Raw genomic sequence first — 21,970 nt, forward strand, 5'->3', positions numbered from 1 at the left:
GCAGATATCCCAAAATTGACAATCATAGCATTCATCGATAATTTCTTCCAATATTCTAATTTCTTTTCATTCCATTGATGTAGTCAAGATTTACATGTATAAATCTATTATGTGAAACATTAATGGAATAAATCAATTAATCACAATAAGATATATTTCCAATAATAGCACACAAGTGCTTTAAGAAATGACTTCAATGAGCTCATCTTTCTCTAAGTCTGATATGCCATTTTTCACTTATTTCTTTTCTCTCAATTGACAATTTTCTTTCAAGATAGTAAAGAAATATTTTTCAACTAGAACTCCAATAAATATGCAAAGTATTAAGCTCAACCAAATAATAATGAACTATTATTGACTTACTGTCATAAATATGCCATTAGTATCATTATTACGATTATAATTATTACGATACAATAAATGTCTCAGATAAGAAGTGAGCCTCAATAAGAACATCAATAATGACATCCATGTCATCCTCCATGAAGAACAAAATTTTGATGTATCCAAAGCTTTTCCCACTGATCGAAGAGTAAAGTGCATTTGAATTTTTCCTAAAAAATCAGTAGAACGTAATGATGATTTGTAGAACATATAGCTTTTGTTTCCATTTGATTTCAAAGATTTGTCTCTTCTCTTCTGGTTGCTTTTGCTTTGGTTGGTCAATGCTGGCCACCATCTTACAAAATTCACTGGAAACCTAAAAGCAAAATAGACCCACTTTGCCAGAAACCCAAATAATTTGTGGAAGAAAATCAGTTGTCCTAATCTGACGTGTCCCTTTCAAAAGCACCCTGCAAAATGTTGAACATAAATGCTATGAAATTTATTTGAATAAGAGCCACCAGTAGTAGGCTGCTTCTTTTATTGAATTTGTTTGAAGGTGGCCTATTGAAGAGATTTGTTATTATGGACGGTATTTGAAGCCATCAATCAATTATCTTGTTTCAATATGTGAATGCATCATATATTGTAAAAAGTATTTTTAAAGCACCCAAAAAGATAAAATGTTGGACATTAGTTCAAAGTAAGAAATTAAATCATTATAAATTGAAAGAAAGAAAAAATATTAATGCTTTGATGTCAAAAAGTTATTAGGCTCCACTTGTTGCGGCATATTCTAAAAAATGTGTTTTATTTTTTAAGTGTTTGACGAGGCATAAAATATTGGTCAACTGAAATTTGACTGAAGAAAATAAAACGAGGCGTAATATGGTTTACTCTTCTCATATGTGTAAACAATATATTGTTAGGCAAAGGCATTTGAATCTCAATCTCATCCACAAAGGCTTTCTATTTTCAAACACTTTCTTTTTCCACAAGGCGGTACTAGGCTATGCCTTGAGGCCACTAGCCTAGGCCTATGACTCTTTTCCATAGAAAACTTGAAATTAGAGTTACGCTACATACTCATCTCCTATTTTACTCCCATGTCACTTGACTCATGTGGCATTGCTCATCAACCCTTGGTTTAGCCTTTATTAAAAAAATAAAAATAAATAAAAAATAAACTCAAGGGCTAATGAGCATTGCCACAACAGTCCAATAATATGGGAGTAGTGTGGGAAATTAGAATTTAGAATTACTCTTAAAATTAAATCTGAATTGTTGAAAAAAGTACTAGTTTTTTATTATTTTTTTTTAAAAAAAAAATTAAGCCAAACCGAATCTGTGTAATGCATGACCCTTAGACTTTATATTAACTCATTAAATTTGGGATTTTAGATGAAATAGAGAGGATCTTTGTGCATCGAAATGGGACACAAAGGGGTGTGACATAAATACTCCTTCCATTTTTTTGGCATTTTGGGGTAGTATTAGGATTAGGGTTTTATGTACCAACCAATTAAGGAAATTAATAACCTTAAAATTTATCAAAAACAGATATAACAACGACAGTTTGACATGACCTGGATTTTTTGGGTTTAGTCCTATTTATAGGGGAAAATGAGCATGTAAAATTATAATTAACTGTAATATTCTGAAAGATTAAGAGTAGAAATTAAGTAGTATTTTTTGGTGCCACAAGATAGTGTGCTCATGGAGCTGCATACCTTCATTTTGGTAGGCATCATTGCAAGCTTTCTCTCAGCAGCTTCAGCTGTCCCTGGAATTGCCACCTTCTACACAAGCTATGTTCGTAAGTATTTTTAAATAGATTTAGTTTAGCTGCCCTATAAAAAATTATACGACATCTTCTGTATTTTTTTTAACAGTCCATATTTAAATACGTCATAATATAGTGATAATCAAATAAAAGTATATGCCATTGGCGTACTTACCAGAATTATGGGAGAATGCTTTTTTGCATTCTACCCACCATCTCCCCAGAATTATGATGAAGTGAAGATGGTGAGGAGATGGTGGGTAGAATGAAGTGAAGCATGCATTCCTCCAAAATTATGTGGTGTTTTTTTGGTAATTGCCGTATAATGGAGGATGGGACAGTGCAAAAAATTGTCTGCGCGCATTGTCTTAGGGATGTGTATATATATATATAATATATCAATTCATTATTTGTTTTAGTGTTATTTGTTGGGTTGTATAATTCATTAGTGTTTCATTGTTTTAGTAGTTGTTCAGTTGATCAATAGTTGTTTTATTGATTTACTATTTTTTATTTTTAACATGCCCATACAAGTAGAAAAACTGGAGATTCGAACTAGTGATTTTTATTTTATAAGGCGTAATCTCCAACAAATTGAACTACGCATTAAAACTTTATTAGTTTACTATATATTGTAGTGTAGGTAAAAGCATATTTTATTGACCATAGGTCATGTTAGATCATGTCAATCTCTTTTACGTTGTTATTTGGGTAGGATTAGGTTTATCTCTTTTAGGAGTTTCTTGACCGCTTGTCAACAGCAGGTGAGGTTGTTGAGTCATGAGTCAGACAAAATGTAAGTCCTAATCATGTGGATTTCATTGTATTCTTTAAATACTATATTACTATGGAATAAAACAAATCAGTCAAAAAAAATTATTCAAACCTTGTACTTCTAAGAATTAAGAGCACATCTAAGATAATTATAAAATAAAAATATAATTTAAAACCTTTCTCATACTCAAATGTGTAGAACATACCGATATTGCGGCGCTAACCCAATTGTCATGTGTCTTTTCAACTAGCTTCTGCATGCTACGGCAGCAAAAATAATGGGGTGATGATTGCGGCAGCCGGAGATGCCATATGGAATGGTGGGGCTGCATGTGGCAAATTTTACACCGTTAGATGCACGGGAGCCCGGAACGCCGTACCGCATCCTTGCAAGGGTGGCAGCGTGACTGTGAAGATTGTGGATCACTGTCCCGGATGCCCATCGACCCTCGATTTGTCACGAGAAGCGTTTTCCAAGATTGCTAATCCTGTGGCAGGAATTATCAACATTGATTACCGTTGATGTGCCTAACTTTCACTCTAGTTCTACCATATAGCACAAAAGCGTGTGCTTTTTTGCTATTCTATTAATGAAAATAAAATAAAAGCAGTGGTCTGACAATGAAAAAAAGAAATTGAAGGCACTTCTGGATGATTTTTAGTTATACAAAATATGTTTTTTGAAAGAACAAAAAAAAAAAAAAGGTTGTTCTTTGCTATTTCTATGCAATCCTAAAAATGGTTCAAAAAATATACGTTTGACTTATAAAAAAACCGTCAAATATTTCTTATATTTTTATGTAATTTGAGCTGTAGAGGAAGAAATAAATTGTCCACGAATAAAAGGCTTTTTGGATAGAATTACTTATCCGGATTGCTTGCAATTTAGACAAACAATTAATTGTAAGAGGACCATAATTATATGGTCCACTTGCTCGGGCATGTGTTCGGATAGTCATATATCTGTTAGGGCAAGTAAGTCTCATTAGGAGCTTTCTTATAATTAAATGTCCGGAGGTATGTTAAAGTTATTTTTCTTGGTCAACGAAAAATATTTTTGATATGACCAATATTTTACGTAGCTCCAAACTCTTGAAAATGGAAAACCCTTTACTAGAAAATATTTTACGCGGAAACAAACAGAATCTTATTTAGAATTTAATGTGGAAAGTGAAAACCATAAACCGGGGCAATTGTATTGACTTTTAGCCTTAGCTCCCCGTTTAAATCAGGCAACTCCACCTCTAAAGATCTAAATATTAACAGAACTTTTAAGAACTATAAGCTCTTTTTTTTTTTCTTTTTTTTTTTACACCTCCACACAAAGGGAAGGGGGAGGGGAGATTCGAACTAGTGACCTCCACTTCATGAGGCTTGGTTCACAGCCGATTGAGCTACCTATTGGGGACAAAACTATAAGCCTTTCAAACTGTCAAGGATCCTTGAAAGAGAAGATATATTTTTATAGTTCATATTTTATTTTGTTTTTAACAAAATGCATAGTGTCACTCCATTTAAATATAGTGTCGCTGGCAACATATAAACCATAAAATACGCGAAATCTTAACTCTTAACTCCTGCTTGAATTGTGCAAGCTTTAATACAAAATAAAAACTCAGACTGATGATGATTTGATATGTAAATCAAGTTAGGTTAAGTGGATAATAAATGAGATTAAATTGCCTTCAGAAACTGCAGGCAATGAATGAGATTAAACTGAAGGCAATGATTTGATATGTAAATCGAGTTAGGTTAAGTGGATAATGAATGAGATTAAATTGCAGTTGCTGCAGCAGTGATCAATGATGAGAATGGAACCATTTGTGCAGTTGCTACTCAGAAACTAGGGTCCACGGATGGTTTGCAGGGTGAAGCTCATACAACCCTTTTGGTGGTTCGTTTGGCTGCTTATATGAGCTTGGGTCCTATCTTGGTGGAAGAGGATTCTCTCATTGTTATTTTAGCTATTAATAGTTCTGCTCTTTTTTCTTCTTGGTATTTTTCTAACTGTATTTTTTATATTAGTTTAGCTCTTTCTTCCTTTCAAAGTTGAAATACTTTGAAAGTGTCTCGATGCGCCAATTTTAGGGTGCATACTTTAACTAAATGGGCTGCTTCCAATCATGTTTTTGGAAGCATTCCCACATAATCTTTTCTCTTTTCCATTTGGATCATAAATTGAAAAAATCCTCCCTTGCAACCTTTTTCCTTATTCAATTATATATATATATATATATTGCCTTCAAAAGTATAATTCTACATATGGCAATAAGGCCCGGCCTGGGAAGGTATATATTGCTTCACGTACACCTGAATTAAACCTGCTAATCAACTTTCGTCCTTGAAATGACTTCTTACCTAGTATTTATTTTTTTAATTTTTTTTTTTTTTTATCTAATTATCAGCCTAGATGATGAGAACCGCAACCGCTTACTTAATTTCGATTGAGCCATACCTTGACCAAGTCCTATTAGAACGTAAGTGAAACTCAAAGTAGTTTACACTACTCATGCATGACGATTCTCATTACTGGAGTTGAATCTATACTCTAATGTTTACCTAACTACATAAAAATTGCCTTAATACCACTTAGCCATCACCCTTGATGGTTTCTTACCTAATTAGTACATCTAATACATACTTAGCTTCAAGGGTTTGTTTAGTTTTCCAACCACAGAATTGGCTTTGTACGAACAAACTCATAATGGAATTAAAAATAAAGACAATAGTAAAATAAAATAAAATACAGACAAAAAAAAATTTGATGGTTCAATGTTAAACACCTATTCCTTAATGATATTTTAAATACAAAAGATTCTTATTGATATAAGAATTGAGATATCTGAAGATAATATTAAACTAGATTTAAATACTGGGAGATTATTTTTACTCTTGATCTGTATAAAAGAGAGAATAAAAAATCATATAAGAATACTTCAAAACATGAGGTAAGAAGCCGCTCACTTAGCTAATGCATGTACATTATAATTGGCACATCAAGAAACTTTTAAGGCATTCCATTTCCTTCATCAATTAGAAAAGAAATAAAAAATTAAATTTAATTACATAAAAACTAAAAGATTACAATAATATATTCTAACATTATCTTCTCTATATTGTTATTTGTAATTTACTCCCAGTCCCAGCAATTGTCAATTTCACATATATATCCTAGATCAGTGGCGAAATTTACCATTATACCCTAGTGGTGCTAAAGTGACCTGGCATTTCTTTAGATAACAAGATATTTGTCAGGCCTTCATTGTCCATTAAATGGTATCCACAAGAAAATTTTTAAAAAAGTATTGGCCATGATACTGGAATAGAGGCTTTTTCAGTCCAGTTGTTTTGAACCCAGGAATGGTGATAATACAAAAAATAATAATAATAATAATAATAATAAATAAATAAATTATCCAAGGGAATAGGATATAATTCTAAAATAAATATATTTTTTTCTAGCCATTGATTTTTGACTAAAATTTCAAGTTTTTATATAAAAACATGATTTTATCAGTTTATGTAGTACTATTCATGTCCAAAAATTATATTGCAACTCAAAATTAGAAATTCATATGTAAAAAGAAAAAAATAATGTCGGTTATGCTAATCGAATCAGACCTTCATTCAACGAATAAGGTAGCTCAATCGGTTCGGGACTACGCCTCATGAAGCGGAGGTCACTAGTTCGAATTTCCTTCCCACTCTTGTGCGGATATGTAAAAAAAAAACAGTCATCAATTATCGTGTCAGTACTAAACATTTGAGCGATATCCTTTTCAATGTCATTTTATTTTAAAGTATTGTCTTGTCAATGTTCATAGCTAAAAAAGCTTGCGTAATAGTTTTTATTGAAATCGGAAGAATCAATATTAGACGAATCAATTCATTGATCCTCAATGTATAAATCTAGATAATGAAATACATTGTGCAAAGAGTGTTGAATAAAAGAAAATTATTAAAAAAAAAAAAAAAAAAACTAGGGCACCTAATTTTTTTTTTTAATTTTTTATAAATATTTTGTTTTATTCTTTAAAGAGTAGGGCACGATTAGGTGGCACAAATTACACAAGACAGCAGCGTCCAACCGTTCCCCGTGACCTTATTAACATCAGCCATTAATGTTTTAGTCCCTCAATACGTTACCATCTTTGCAGATGAAAAAATTTGCCTACATTTAATGCCAACAACAGCCTGTAACCAAAATGACCTCTCTTCCCTATTCAACATAAATTCATAGAAACTTGTGTTCAATTCCAATTTGAATTCCTCATTTTTTACATTTATTATATGCTTCTGCATGATTCCAACTTCTTTCTATCATAATCAATCACATGTGTATATCTTGCTTTTAAGTTTCAAATTATCTTTCTGATCTCCATTTGTTCTGCTTTGAATTGAAATTCACAGTAATTATCTGATCAAATTGTTAGTAATTTAGGTCGGTAATTTAAGAAACCCCATATGAAATCGACAAAAATTCAACAAAATCTTGTGTTCAATTCCAATTTGAATTCCTCATTTTTACATTTATTATATGCTTCTTCATAATTCCAACTCCTTTCTATCACAATCAATCACATGTGTCTACTTGCTTTAAGTTTCAAATTATCTTTTTGATCTCCATTTGTTCTGCTTTGAATTGGGATTCACAATAATTATCTGATCAAATTGTTAGTAAAGGTCGGTAATTTAAGAGACCCAATATGAAATCGACCTAACTGGGCTGGTGACCAAACAACCCAAAACTTATTTAGGGGAGTAAAAAATTTGTTGTAAAGACACAAACAACAACACACAATTCTAGAGAAAGAAAAAGAAAAGTTATTTGGATACTTTTCTTAGGGCAATCATTAAGGAATATGAAGTTGTAACACATGAATATCTGCTATAATAAAATTTTGCAGTGAAATGCAGAAACTTTTGTATTCAGATCTCTTTCACACTTGAAATATTTTGTTTCTATTCTCTACTGCAGATCTTCCAATGTTGGCTTCCATAATAAGGAATCAAATTGAAAGTTGATCTAAGAAAGAAAATCAAAGAAAAAAAAAAAGAAAAGAAAGAAACACTAAACAGTTGGAGCTTCAGATGAGTGAACAACCTTGTTCTGTTTTCCCATAAGCCAAAGCAATGTCCGCCTTGCAAAAGATGGTGTGTTTGATATTTGAGAGTCCAAACTGTTACTGCTCTGCCTTTCCCCATCACAACCCAATTCACTCCCTCCATTCTCCCACATCCCAATGTCAATCTCAGAAATACTTCTCCTCCCACAACAATCCCCATTCTTGGCCTTCAAATCTTCAGCATCAACAACACTCTGCTGCACCGGAAACCGGAATGAAACCGCCCGCCTCGACGTGTCTGCGGCGGCGGCAGCTGCATTCGACTTCTCCTTCTTCCCTCTTAGCCAAATCTTTGATACAGAGAAGCTCTCTCTTTTGTTCCCCCTCACAGCATCGCCCTTGCCAATGCTTGCACCTTCACAATGTTCAACATCCCTAATTGCTTCAAAAGCATTGAACTTGAATTCTCTTCTGGATTCACAGTCACATTCAGATATTGCAGTCCTGTGGCCTGGTGTTAATGGCAGAGCACGCTTCTTACTTGGCTGCTTCTTGATTTTGGTACTAATGGGTACTTGCAACGAAGAATTCTCATCCATTACATACTCAAATGATCCCATAGAGAAGCACCTTCTTGCATCCACTTTGTTGTTGCTACTACCTTCACCACCAACACCACCATCCACATTCCTCAACTTCCCAAGCTTAACAGTCACTACTTTTTCATCTGAACCCACCATTTCTTTTGGACTGGCTTCATCTTCTTTTGCAGCAAACTCGCAGGATTTATGTAATAAATCGATCCGGGTAGACCCCAATTCACTGAAATGATGAGAACCCAGAACTGAGCTGGTTCTGCCAAGAGCAGCCTCTGAAACAATCTCTCTAGAGCTTTCACTTCCAGATTCAAGAACAAACACAATGGGTGAGCAGTTGTGGTTTGGGGAGAAATCAGGGAGCAAGCTAGCTCTACAAAGAGGGCAAGTGGAGTGGGATAAAAGCCATGTGTCTATGCACTCCATGTGAAAGGCATGGCTGCATTTTGGCAACAATCTGAGCTTGTCTTCAGGCTCAAATTCACAAAGACAGACAGCGCAGTCAAAGGGGTTCTTCAATCCTATAATTGCTTTGTAATTGAAGACAGGGAGGGTGTCTATGAAGGATTGGTCCACCCCAGCATCATGGAGGTGGAAGAGTTGCTGCAGTTGCCCTTGAAGAGCAGTCACACTCTCCAAATCATCTGGGTCTCTATTTTGGGGTCTCATAAGAAATCTAATAAGCAGGTGAAGCAAACCAGAAACAAAGAAAATGATGGCAAGAATTATAATGATGAGCAATATGCTTGGACTCACCCTGTTGTTCAAATTGAAGATATCTGACTGAATATTGGGTGGTGGAGGTGGGATTGGCTGAGAAAGGAAATATGGTTGTGAGGAAGGAAGAGAGTTTCTTTGTTTGAATCCCAGGAAAAGGGAGCCCATCTTTTCGAAGGAAAAATATGAGAAAAACTCACCCCAAGATTGCAGCTTTCAGAATGAATCAATCATATAGTATGAAGAATTCCATGTGGTTCCAACAAACCCAAGACCAAATGGAGAAGCCCATCAAGAAAATTTACCTGTTTTTTTCTTTTTTCTGTGGAAATGAATCTGCAGAGTCAAATGGGGAGAGGGAAGTCGATTTTCAATGTGAGTTTTAAATGGTGGAAATAAATGGTGACAGAAGGTGAGATTTCAAAAAGAGCAACCAATAAATATACCCACAATGGAAAAAATAAATGAGAATACCATGTGATTAGATTAGCTAAATAAACATTAGTAAAACAATAAAAGGAAAAGACAAAAATAATTGAGATGACTTTGCAGTGATGATTTCATCAAATGCAAGACTCTTCTATTTTGACTTCAAAGGAACCCCTGCATCAACTTCAATGCCCATTTAATATCCCAACTACAAAAAAATAAATACTAAATTACTCTTCAGAAGAAAATTGCCCAATCTTTTTCATTTGATTTTGAAATGTGAACCCATTGGGTTTCCCTTTTTCCCCTTTTCTAAAGTTTCTTTTCTTTCTGATCACATTCTTTTCAGCTCTTCTATTCCACTTCTACTAATCTTGTGGGTAGGACAAACTAAGTCAAAAGTATGGAGAGTGGGAGAGCAGAATATTTGGAAAGAATGGAAGCTGAAGCATAGGATACGGAGTTCTTTGAATATTTAAAAAGAGAGCCAGTTCTCTGGACCCCATAGCCTGGGAAGTGGAACTCTTTCTGCCCCCTTTCTCACGGATTTTTGGTACGGGGGTTTTCTTGCTGCTTAAAGAGGACTCAGTAATTGAACCAAACCACCCACATAGAAGAAATGGGGGGTCTCCAAATTACACTTTCTATGGTTATATCTTTGTGAAGAGTCTGCAACTTTCCGTTGGGTTTTGTTTCCACCTTTTTTTCAGGTAACTGTGCAGGAGTTAAATATTGCATTGTCAATGAAGGGGGCTCCTTGGAGTAGATGTTAGTGGAGCAAAAGTATATGTGTATGGATTAATAAAATGTAACATTAATGTGGGAGAAGAGGAACTCAATCACTCAAAACTCCAGCTCCTACATCTTTAACCCAAAGACAACCTCAACTTTCTAGCTATTTTATTGTCTTGTTGGTCTAGCAAATCCCAACCTGCCTGTCTCCTTTGAAGGACCATGCAATATTGGGATTCATGAGGCCTATATATGCCTAACCAATATATATATATAACCTCTGGATTCCCAATTTCTTTCATGTGAATCTGGGGAATACAACAATGTTTATTAAAGAGCAAGAAAAACATATAAGGATTCACCGTAATTACTTACCTGAATTACGATTTGAGCAGATAATATGACATACTGCATATAGAATCTACTTGTCCAAATAGATAGTTTGGACAAGTAAATCCTATATTAAGGTTTTTTACTTTATTTATTTAAATTGTTAATAATTCGGACGGATAAGTACTGTGAACCCATTTCAACAAAAACTACCTTTGATTCTACGCATAAAATTAGGATGTTTTTTTTCAACAATAATTCCACACGTACCATCAATAATTGTGAATAGATGTTTTCACAGAACCCCTCTCATAGCTAGGTAGATTCCTATGCATCTCTTAAAACTTCTGTGGGAACACAACGCCTCTGGCCCTCTACTACCGTTTATAATTTTTAGTGCTCAGGCCATTAATAAGGTGTTGGAGCTTCACGTTACAATATCATGTGCAGTGGAATCTCAATGGAATGATAATAATAATAATAATAATATTAATAATATAAAAAATAGTAATTAATATGATATTATTAATCGAAATCTATAAAATTAAACTTTTAGATTAAATAGTATTATATCTTAATATGTTATAACAAAATACTATTTAAAGACTCTCACATATTAATCTCTTCAAGCAGTATAAAACCTGATGATCATAGAATTAGTTCCTTCAAAGAATTAATTTTTAAAAAATAAAATAAAAATAAAAATTGAATAGTTCCCTTTCCAACAATCCTAAATATATAGCTATGTCACTATTAGGGGTGGGCAGATTAACCATTCACCACCTATCGACTGCTTACTGACTGTCACCGACCAAGTTCCGGCAGTCAGTAGACGGAATAAAAGTACAATTTCGACATCGATTCGATTCGGTATGTGGTAGAAATTTTTTATTTGTCTGTTAACCGACTTAACCGAATTTTCAAGTGAATTTGAATTTTATTTGGTAACTTTTCTTATTGTGTATGTCGAGTTGTCATTTTGGTCCATATTCCATAAATTTACTTTTTCTTTTTATTTATAAAATATATTCCTTATTGATTATGTAGTTATAAGGAAGTTGATAAATCTTAACATAAAAACTTGTGACCGACAATTAATCAACTACCTATTAATTAACCAACTAATTGATTAACTGAAAAAGTCGAAACTATTAATTGTCGGTATGAAGTCGGTTAATTAATTGACTTAACCCACTTTTATGAATCAGTAGGCGAAAATGCCCTTAGCGACACCGACCAAATCGATACCCACCCATAGTCACTGTAATGGCTTTATCAATGTTAAAACCTCTCTTGCAAAAAGGCGCACGATGGTGGAAAGGGATGAAGAGAATGTACCTTATCAAACATGTGAACTTTGTTCCCAATAATTCCATTAAATTTTATAATAAAATATGAAATGAAAGAGAATATTGTGAGGAAAAAAAAAAGGGACAAGAGAATTTAGGATAGTTTGATTTTAAAGGCATACGTTCACAACCCAGCTTACATACAGCTCAATGTACCTACAAACACTTTAATGCTTAAGTTAGAGAATTTAGTTGGACGATTTAGCAAAGAGTTAATAGCTAGGAGATAAAATGGTACAAGGTAAGTAGGTTAGATCTAGAAGGTATCAGAGGTTAAGGGTTTGATATGAAAGTTGGTGGATCGATCACGTTGGGTGAAGATATTTCCTCCTCGGTCTTCCTTACTGATTTCGTTCTTTATGGTGTAGATCTTTCCTTCTTAGGGTCCCAAGTCCATGGTAAAGAAAGATAATCAAAGAGATTCATGTAATGATACTTTTTCTTATACGGTCGACTTTTCGTGTTTGTTCTCCGTCAGTCAAGGTGGCAACTGGTTACACTACAGTCGGCCAAAACACCTTCAAATGAGCAACCCTCGAATATGCCACCCTCGGGCTCCACGGACCCGAAGGCAAATAGGCCTCAATAGGCTCCCATAGACCCCAATAAATCTAATGTGTGGGTGATATTTCTCGGAAAATGATTCTCTACATTTTAAATCCCTTCTATTTCTTTTATTTAGTGCATTTTGAAGAGTAATGTTGTCTAAAAGTTAAATGCACTATCCTTAAAAATGCACTAAATAGAGGAAATAGAGAGAATTTGAAATGAAGAAGATTTTTTTGTTCTCAAATTGCACTAAATAGAAGAAATAGCGAGAATTTGAAATGGAGAGATGCTTTTCCGATATTTCTCACTACCAACTACTAAAGAGTACCCAAAAGGCTACATTACTTTTATATATATATATATATATATATATATATATATATATTATCCTTATTTATACGATAGTTTTTGTCCTACTGAATTGGCCCTTCATTAATTCTGGAGAGAGAGAGAGAGAAGTGAGAAAGAGTTGTAGCGCACTAGCTTGTGCATGAAAGAAGTCAACTGAACACAACACACAAAAAATGGTCACGATTTAGGAAATTGAAAAGCAAAAAGTGTCGTGATGTGTTTTGCTGACATAATTTTGTCGATGACATTGTTGGCATGCACCCACCACCTTGAGACTGAAATGCATAAAACAACAAAATACACAAACGCATGCAAATGGAATTTTAGTCCACTTTGAGATTTGGAGTTGTCGTACTTTATAGCCTGCCTGCCTCCTACTTTCCCTTGGGCGGAGGATAAGGGGATCTCATCACACGTTGACCTTCCCAGCCTACACAGGCCACTTCATGTGATAAACAAAAGGCAATCCACACATTTTTTGCATCATGTTTTCTCACCTCCTTCTGTGTGTATTTTTATTTGAGATCATAAGATAAGATATTGACACATCAACATGTTCTACAAGAATCAAGATTGGACAACTCGAAAAACAAAATGAAAGGATGAGACAATTTTTCGCTCTCGTATTTCTCGACCTAACTTTTAAAATTACTGTCGCGCTCATTTGCTAATGCTTTCGGCCGTTAAAAATATTAACAAACAACTAAAACTACTTTTATATCTACATTACATCAATCAAAAAATAAAAATTACTTTCTAAACAGCATTAGAAACGAGTTTGATCGTCTTTTATTGTTGTATGAAAATTTGTATACGGCATTGAAGGATTGTGAAAATTCGTATACGGCATCTAGCTGTCCAAATTGTTACCAATTTAGGCTACAATTGTGAGATAATCTATATAAGATTTACATGTCCAAATAAATTTTAAGTTATCCAACCGTTAATCGAGACATATAAGTCTCCTATAGTATAGACTATATATCTCACATGTAAATTTTATCTCCTGGTCAAACCCCACTAAAGCACCATAGCCGTCCGATTTGGACTTGTTATGCTCCAAGGGAGTCCAAACAATTTAGTTGTTTTCAACCTGGCCCCATTATATAAAAAATAAAAGTAGGACTAAGTACTAATTAAATAAGCCAAACACTAAGTTTTGAATTAGTCATCAACTATCCAAAAGGGTGATTTTAAAACATTTTTTTAAAGGAAAATCGTGGTACATGCAAATTAATATGCAATGCTTCCTACTACTTTTTGTCGGTGCATGGGAAAATTAATACAACAATTTTCAGAAAAGTGAAAAATTAGGTAGACATCTTCTTAATCCCCAACTAATCAAACTCACATGAGTCTTTGTTAACAACTCTTTTGTCCCGTTTGGCTTACAATTTCAAACGTTAGTTCTTGTAGCTCACCAAAACAAAGAAAAATAAAATGTCAAACCTTTGAAACAAATTAATAACAATTAATTGAAAAGCAGGAAATATATATATAACAATTGAAGAGGAGGACAATACATTATACATATATCTATATATCACCATATGGGCTTCCTGCAGCTAGCTGAAACACAAAAAAATATTTCATGATATAATGTGCAAGATGTGGACATTACAGAATTTACGGAGAAAATGGGAAACCCCCATGTGCTTTGAGGCCTATTTATGTCCCCACCCATTGGCTATATATATATATATATATAAAGACAGGAAGGTTAGCTACGTTTGTGTTTATGGTATTTGTCAATATCTTAATGTTAGGGAGAATGCCCAAAAATCTAATTTGGTGTCATGTATGATAGGCTTATCTCACAAACCTAGCCAGGGCATAGTCTTATATATGGTTTTGTAACATTCAAATCATCTTCCAATTCGTCGTCTTATTTTGTAAGATGTATCCACTCTTTACTTAGCTTGATTGTCTCTTCAAAATGTACGAATCAAGAATTATTTTTATATCAAGCAAATTAAAAACTTTCAAAGCATGGTAACACAAAATTCGAATTGTTTCGAACTTCCTATAATTGCATGAGATTATCTTATTAATAGGGTTACAAAGTACTTTATACTCTTTATGCTCGTATTTATGTACTAATTGACTCTAATTGTAATAACGCATAGTCATACTCAATGTAGGCAATTTTGGCCTAGCATTTTCAATTTCTTATGATGCTTTTGCGCTACCACCCTCTCAAAATATTGAAACAATTGGACTATATCCAAATATAATTTTAAGTACTCCCAAAGTAAATGCATTTTTCATGTGACACCTTGTCCATTTTGTTTTCAATATGTATAGTAACATCCAACCAACTGAGGTCCTCAAGGTTATATGTTTGAATCATTTTCTCCCAAGCATTTTCAAATTCAATCTCATCCCCATATTCAAACATACAAGTTTTGAAGTCTTGAATAAAAAAAGAAGTATCTTTCATCAAATTCCTTAAATGTTTCCCATTTTCTATTTTGTGCTAAGTACATAATCATTGTCAGGTGTCTGATATCACCACAGCTAATGCTTTTTCCATTGTAGCGTTTTGATTTATAAAGATCCATCGAAGTTTCTTATTAGAATGTGCATCTAAGAAACTTTTAAAAAACCATTTAAATGATTATGTCGTTTCATCATAAAGAAGTGTACTCCCAAAAATAAATAGGGGCCTCAACTCTATATTAGCATTGTAGTAGTGGCAAAAGTCATCGATCATGTCACCAAAATAAACATAGTCAACAAACATTCTAGTATCAGCCCAAAATATATTAATTATTTGTTATTCATTATCTAATTGTACTACAAAGTAGAATGGTGGATTTTTAGTCAATTATTCTCAAAAGTACCTCAATAAACAACTAGCTTCATCATACATTAATTCTCCAATCATCTCGTTTGAAGATGGTTATTTTGATCAAGTTCAATGTATCCAAGATTTTCCCTCTCACGTCCTCTCTACTCATAAGCTCATAGGGGTTATGATGCAGCATGACTTACTGAGTTGCAGTGAATAACAACAATAAAGAACAGATAGGTATTTCAAGATCTTGATTCTATCAAAGAATCTAAAAAATCTTCTCTAAAACGTTAGATACTCTCTAGGTTTTGAAGGAAAACAGAAGAATGCTCAACTCTGCGGCTTCTTATTGAACAAAACTCATATATAATCAACAACTGTGTTCTAGGGTCTGTAAAACATGTATTTATAGGCCTACAAACCCTAAACCTAATAATAATATGAAATAAAGTTGAAATTTTAATTCTATGAGGCACGACCGGACGGGACATACCCCCATCCGGACGAGAACTAAATAAAAGTGTATAAATTAAACATAGCATCGTCTAGATTTCCAATCTACCCTTTGTTGCCCCTTATGACCTAGTAAACATCGGAATTAGCCAAACCTCGTGAACCATGACTTTGTAGATCTTTGAGCTAGCTTTCCAACGCCGCGAAACTTGCTCTAATCAGAGGTCAAAAACTATATATTTGACATTTTTAGTAAAATTCGTCAGACAAAAATAACATAGGTGTTCGGACGGTCTATGGACAAGCTTGCAGATGAGGCTCTGATCTGCATCATTCTCCCTCGGTTGGAGAGAATTCGATCTCAAATTCGGACGGATCTTTCCACGGTCCTTCGGGTGCCCTGTTAACTCGTTCCATTCTCCCGTTCTCAATGTCAAGACAAGGCAACACCCCACTAGAGACGTGATGCGCTTAATTAGCGGGAGACTGTGATGATTGTTTTGAATGCCCCGCACACAACTTTGCAATACAGTAGCGTTGTCGTGCTCTCCTTGTACCCTTGCCCTTCCACACACCAAGTAAATACTCTTGAATGGGTCAATCGCCGCTTCCTTTGTGAAAATAAAATGCTTACCAACCGCACAAAACTCATCATTGTTATTAGAATTGAAAAGGATGTTATCTACCCCAAGGAAATCAACATACCCACCCTCTTCATCATTAAAATCGAGCACTTTACCTAGAAGGTCTTTATCAAGCTCATGAAATATGGACACCACATCACAATATGCAATACTATCTGCAGGTTCTATCTCTTTCGATTGTTCATCTTCTTCTGGATAGATGTCCCAATGTATGATAGATCCTTTCCCATGAGTGTATTGTGTACTACATGCCCCCGTCTGAACGGGAACTAAATAAAAGTGCATAAATTAAACATAGCGTCGTCCAGCTTTCCAATCTTCCATTTGTTGCCCATTTTGACCTAGTAAAAATTGAAATTAACCAAACTTTGTGAAACATGACTTTGTAGATTTTTGAGTAACTTTCCAACGCTGCAAAGGTTGCTCCAATCAGATGCTGGAAACTATAGATATGACCTGTTTGGTAAAAGTCGTCAGACGAAAATAGCATAAGCTTCCGAACAATCTCCGAACGAGCTTGCAGATGAGGCGCTCGGGTTGAGGCTCGTCCGGATGGGCTGCAGACGAGCTTGTAGATGAGGCTCTGATCTGCATCAGGTTACTATAGGAAGGATTTTAGAAGCACATGCTAAATCAATTGCAAATAACAGAACTTCATATACTTTTTTTTGTTGCGATTAGATCATGCAAGTAGTTTCTAAAAATGAAGAAATTGATTATGTTCAACCACAAAATTAAAACCCATATACTTCTCGGTCTCTCGCATTACTAAAACAAACAATTGTATATGACATTTAGTCCTTGTTTCATCTCGATGACGACTGTAAAGATTATCACACTTGTCTGCTTTTCGAACACCATCTTCCTTCCATTGTTACTTTTCCATTTGACTTACTTTTATTCATGAAATGTTTCCTAACATCAAAAAACCATTTGCTTTAAATAATTTTTCCAATGCTTTCATGTTTCCTATAGTGTATTAAATTTCATACCAACTCACGGTGTCCAATCAATGTGGGTATCCATGCTTTTCGGTGCAAAAATATTTTATCTGTCACTAACAAACAATAAATAAAAATCTCAGCATTGTACCCATTTAAAAACACAAATAATAAAAATAAGGATTTAAATAACTAATTGTACCCATTTAGCCACCCTAAAAATCTCTTTTTCTTTTTTTCTTTTTTGGTGGCAGCCTCATCTCACGGTCTGGATCATGATTTTTTTCTTTTTCTTTTTTTTTAGCCTCAATTTTGTTCATGGCAACTCATGGTTTTCTGGCCCAAAAAAATCATGGGCTGAAAATGTTTCTTCAACTCCAACAGAGATTGTACGAGGTTCTCAACCCAAGCCCACATTAAAAAAACCATGAGCTTGAATTTTGGCCCAACGCACATGCGGTTTGTTTTTTGAGAAGCCCACGTGTATACAGGAAACAACACTTTGTTAGTCTTCATTACAGAAACAAGAAAGCATAACAATTTAACTTAATTTCCTTTTGTTTTACTGCCTTTTTGTGTGGGTTCTTGGAGGTTACATCTATTGCAACCCCTCCACCACCACCATTCACGCGGATCTCCACCACTTTCGCCCTTGAGTGTATTGTGTATCACATCACATGCATCGCCTCAAAATAATTTGATATTGCAAAATTTCTGCCTCACAGGCCTTGAAGGAGTATGTTTGATATTGTGTTTGAGAAATAGAGCTTTTAAGTCAAAAGGTGTTTTTTGACGCAAAAGCTTCATTTTTAAGCTTTTCCAAAATTGCATTTCGGCCATTTTTTGGACCCTTAAAAGCGCTTTCAATTTTTTTTACCCAACGTGTACATTTTTCTTCAAAAAAACTTTTTGAGTGTTAAACACTTTAGACCCCTCAAACGCACACTCAAACAATTCCTTAGTCTATCTAGTTCCCTTAGGGCCTGTTTAAATGTGCTTTTGAAGGACCTAAAAATGCGTTTAACACCTAAAAAAATTTGTTTCATACCCGTTTGGTAAAAAAAAATTAAAAGCACTTTTAAGGGTTTAAAAAACCTAAAAATGGCCAAAACGCACTTTGAGCAAAAGCTTAAAAATGAAGCTTTTGCCAAAAAACGTATTTTTGACTTAAAAGCTCTATTTTTCAAATACAATTTCAAACATGTGCTTAGTCTCTCTGGTCACCTATTTCTAACACTGAAAAAACTCCTTCCTAGTTCCATGTAATGTTTATAATTACACATGCACGTAAAAATACCAACTTTTTTATGTATATCATATAGAAATTCCTTAGATCATGATAGTGTAGAATTCCTAGAGTATTTTACCACATAGATTTCCTCAATTTCTTATAATTTCTATTAAATTAAATAGTTAGGATCTGGCTATATTAACATTTATGACTTCTAAAATATAGTAAGATATGATAACTATTAAATTAATAAAGTTGACAAATAATGATATGACAAAATCTCAATTATATATAACTGAAATAATAGTTAGACTTTGAGGAAGTAAACCTGGTAGAATACATTAGAAATTAACATGAGATTTTACCATATCAACATTTACCATTCTTTTTTATAAAAAAAATGAATAAATATCATAACTGTTGAGGTTAGGTGATAACTGTTGACTTATTCATAAAAACAGATTTTTTTTTTTCTTTCTTTTAATTTGAAGAGTTAAAGAATTGAAATAAAATCTACTCAATATTGACCGAAAGGCACAAGTCACGCAAGATCTAGATCAAGCCTATCTGTTTTTCTTTATCTTTGTTTCTTTGTCCCCCTCCTCCTTGCCTCCATTATTCTTTCAATGAAAAGATGATAATTTTTTACGCACTCTACCAATTCGACACTCATTTAATTGGAAATTAGTGAATTATGATCGACAAGTTTTACCTATTTAATTAAATGGGTCGAGTTAAAATTGACTTATATAGTCTTACACCTATGCATCGACACAACTCAAACTCGACACGCGATATAAGAGCAAACAATTTTTTACACAACTTACGAACCTGACATAAAATTAGCGAATTAGAGTTTAAAGTTCTGACTCGTTTACTTAAATAAATCGAATTAAGATTAACATATCAATACACAAATACGAATTGTCATGCTTACGGAGAAGCCTTATTGGCCAAGTAAAAGAAGCGGCTAGTTGCTTGGCCTCATTATCATGTGAAGTTGACCTTTTCTTGTGAGGATGATTGATGTGTTAAGCAATTTGCAAGTTGGCCTCACCAAAAACCACGTACAAGAAACCTTTTACTGTGAACAAATTTTGCTAATTTATTCATAGAAGTAATTATCCATCGCTTTCCTTCTTCTTTTTTTCTTCTTCTTTTCTTATTTTCTTTTCCCACTAATCACTTGCAAAATATAGTTCTTAATTATCTGTTGCCTTCAAAAATGCGTAAGAGTGGGAGGATGACAACTACTGGTACTATATAATTTATGTGTGACACCATCACAAATTGCATTGTGAATGTTCATTAATTAATAATTAATTTCCAGTTTAGAGGATATTTATAGCGAACAAATTTTTCTTATTAATCCAACTCATTTTCTTCTCTTAATTTCTATTTTCTTAAACAGTCATTTTCAAAATGCAGTTTCTTAATTGTCTGTTGCCTTCTCGCAACCATAGGAGGATGACAACTTCTAATATATATAATTTGTCTGAAAGGTGTCGGTGAAGGCAACATGCATTGTGCAATGTCCCTCTCATATTAATAATTTAAGCAATGTTCCATTCAAATTATCAAAAATTGCAATATATTCTCTTCATTCTAAAAATAACAAAAATATCTTCAATGAAAAATAAGAAATTAACCCTAAGTAGTTGGGCCTAGTGGTTTAGGTTTGTGGTCTTAGAGAGTATTACCCTATAGATCTCAAGTTGGAGACCTGCTAGGTGCAAACTCTCCCTAGTGTACAAAATCAGCAATTTACCTTGATCCGTGTAGGGAAACTTTCGTGGGTACAGTGCAAAAGTCGTAGGTTTACTTTGCAGATATGAGTCCGGAAGGGCCTTGCCTTATTGATGTTCCCCGTCATTAAAAAATTAAAATTTTAAAATTTTAAAAATGGTTACCTGCCATGGATCTTTGGTAGGTCACAAGACCCACGATGACCGTGTCTCTTGCACCAAACCCACCGCCACCGTAAGTTGCTTTTTTTGTTTTTTTTGTTTTTGGAAAAAAAAAATTAAAAGTACTTTTTCTTTTCCGTCGACAAAAAGAGTACATTACAATTTTCTAATAGTTTAAGAAAATATTGTTTCAATTGAAAGTTTAAGAAAAACATTACAAATTGCATGAGAGTTTGAGGAAAGTTTGTTTACTTTTTCCATAAAATAAATATACAAGTGGCAAAGATTCTTAGTCCCCACCACAAACATATACAAAACATAATTTAGGTCATCATCATAGTTTAACATGGGTTGACATATAATTCGAGTTTTTGCTACTTTATTGAGGACAACCCTTCTTATTTATTCTTCTTGTTCATGCTGGCGTGAAACAATTATTAGGAACATGATAAAAGTGGGAAGGATTATTAGAGGTTGCCTGGCTTTTTTGTTGTTGTCTAATATACACTATAATGTCAAATTAAAGCTTAAAATTTGTCATTCCATTAGGCTATAATTAGATTTAAAATATCATGGGTCAGGTTTGGTCGGAAGAAATTCCTGGATGTATCCCTAATATTATTTTGTTTAGAGAGAATAATTTCAATTAGGTCGTAGTATAAATTTGATATTTTGTACAATCCAATAGAAAACATACACATGAACTTGAAATACAAAAAAATAATATAATCACTCACAACAAATAATTTTAGTTCTCTTTGACAAAATACCTATTAATAAAATCACTGGAATTACCGTCTTAGTTCATTTCGGAGGGATTTGGATCCCCTACAATTTCAAAATAAGTGTAGATCCTCAAATCATTCAATTCAGCCTATTTATATGCATCGAAACGCTTGAAAATTACCACATATTAAAAAGATAGCATGTTATAGTTGAGACTATAATATATTTTCCTTAAGTTCTTACTCTTTATGTTATAAAAAAGTGTTGGGCAAAA

At 33.8% G+C, this 21,970-nt stretch overlaps 2 protein-coding genes across 2 annotated transcripts; one reads left to right on the forward strand and one right to left on the reverse strand.

Moving 5' to 3' along the window:
* The first annotated feature begins 2,040 nt into the window (after nucleotides 1-2,040).
* LOC132191141 (putative EG45-like domain containing protein 1) lies at nucleotides 2,041-3,404 on the forward strand. Its single transcript, XM_059606159.1, has 2 exons — nucleotides 2,041-2,140; nucleotides 3,133-3,404. The coding sequence occupies exons 1-2, from the start codon at nucleotides 2,041-2,043 to the stop codon at nucleotides 3,402-3,404; spliced, it is 372 nt and encodes a 123-aa protein (XP_059462142.1).
* A 4,326-nt stretch (nucleotides 3,405-7,730) lies between these two features.
* LOC132190446 (RING-H2 finger protein ATL13) lies at nucleotides 7,731-9,671 on the reverse strand. Its single transcript, XM_059605436.1, has one exon. The coding sequence runs from the start codon at nucleotides 9,426-9,428 to the stop codon at nucleotides 7,953-7,955; it is 1,476 nt and encodes a 491-aa protein (XP_059461419.1). The 5' UTR covers nucleotides 9,429-9,671; the 3' UTR covers nucleotides 7,731-7,952.
* Nucleotides 9,672-21,970: the final 12,299 nt, after the last annotated feature.

Source organism: Corylus avellana, chromosome ca8, assembly GCF_901000735.1.
Source record: "Corylus avellana chromosome ca8, CavTom2PMs-1.0".
NCBI classification, from domain to species: domain Eukaryota; kingdom Viridiplantae; phylum Streptophyta; class Magnoliopsida; order Fagales; family Betulaceae; genus Corylus; species Corylus avellana.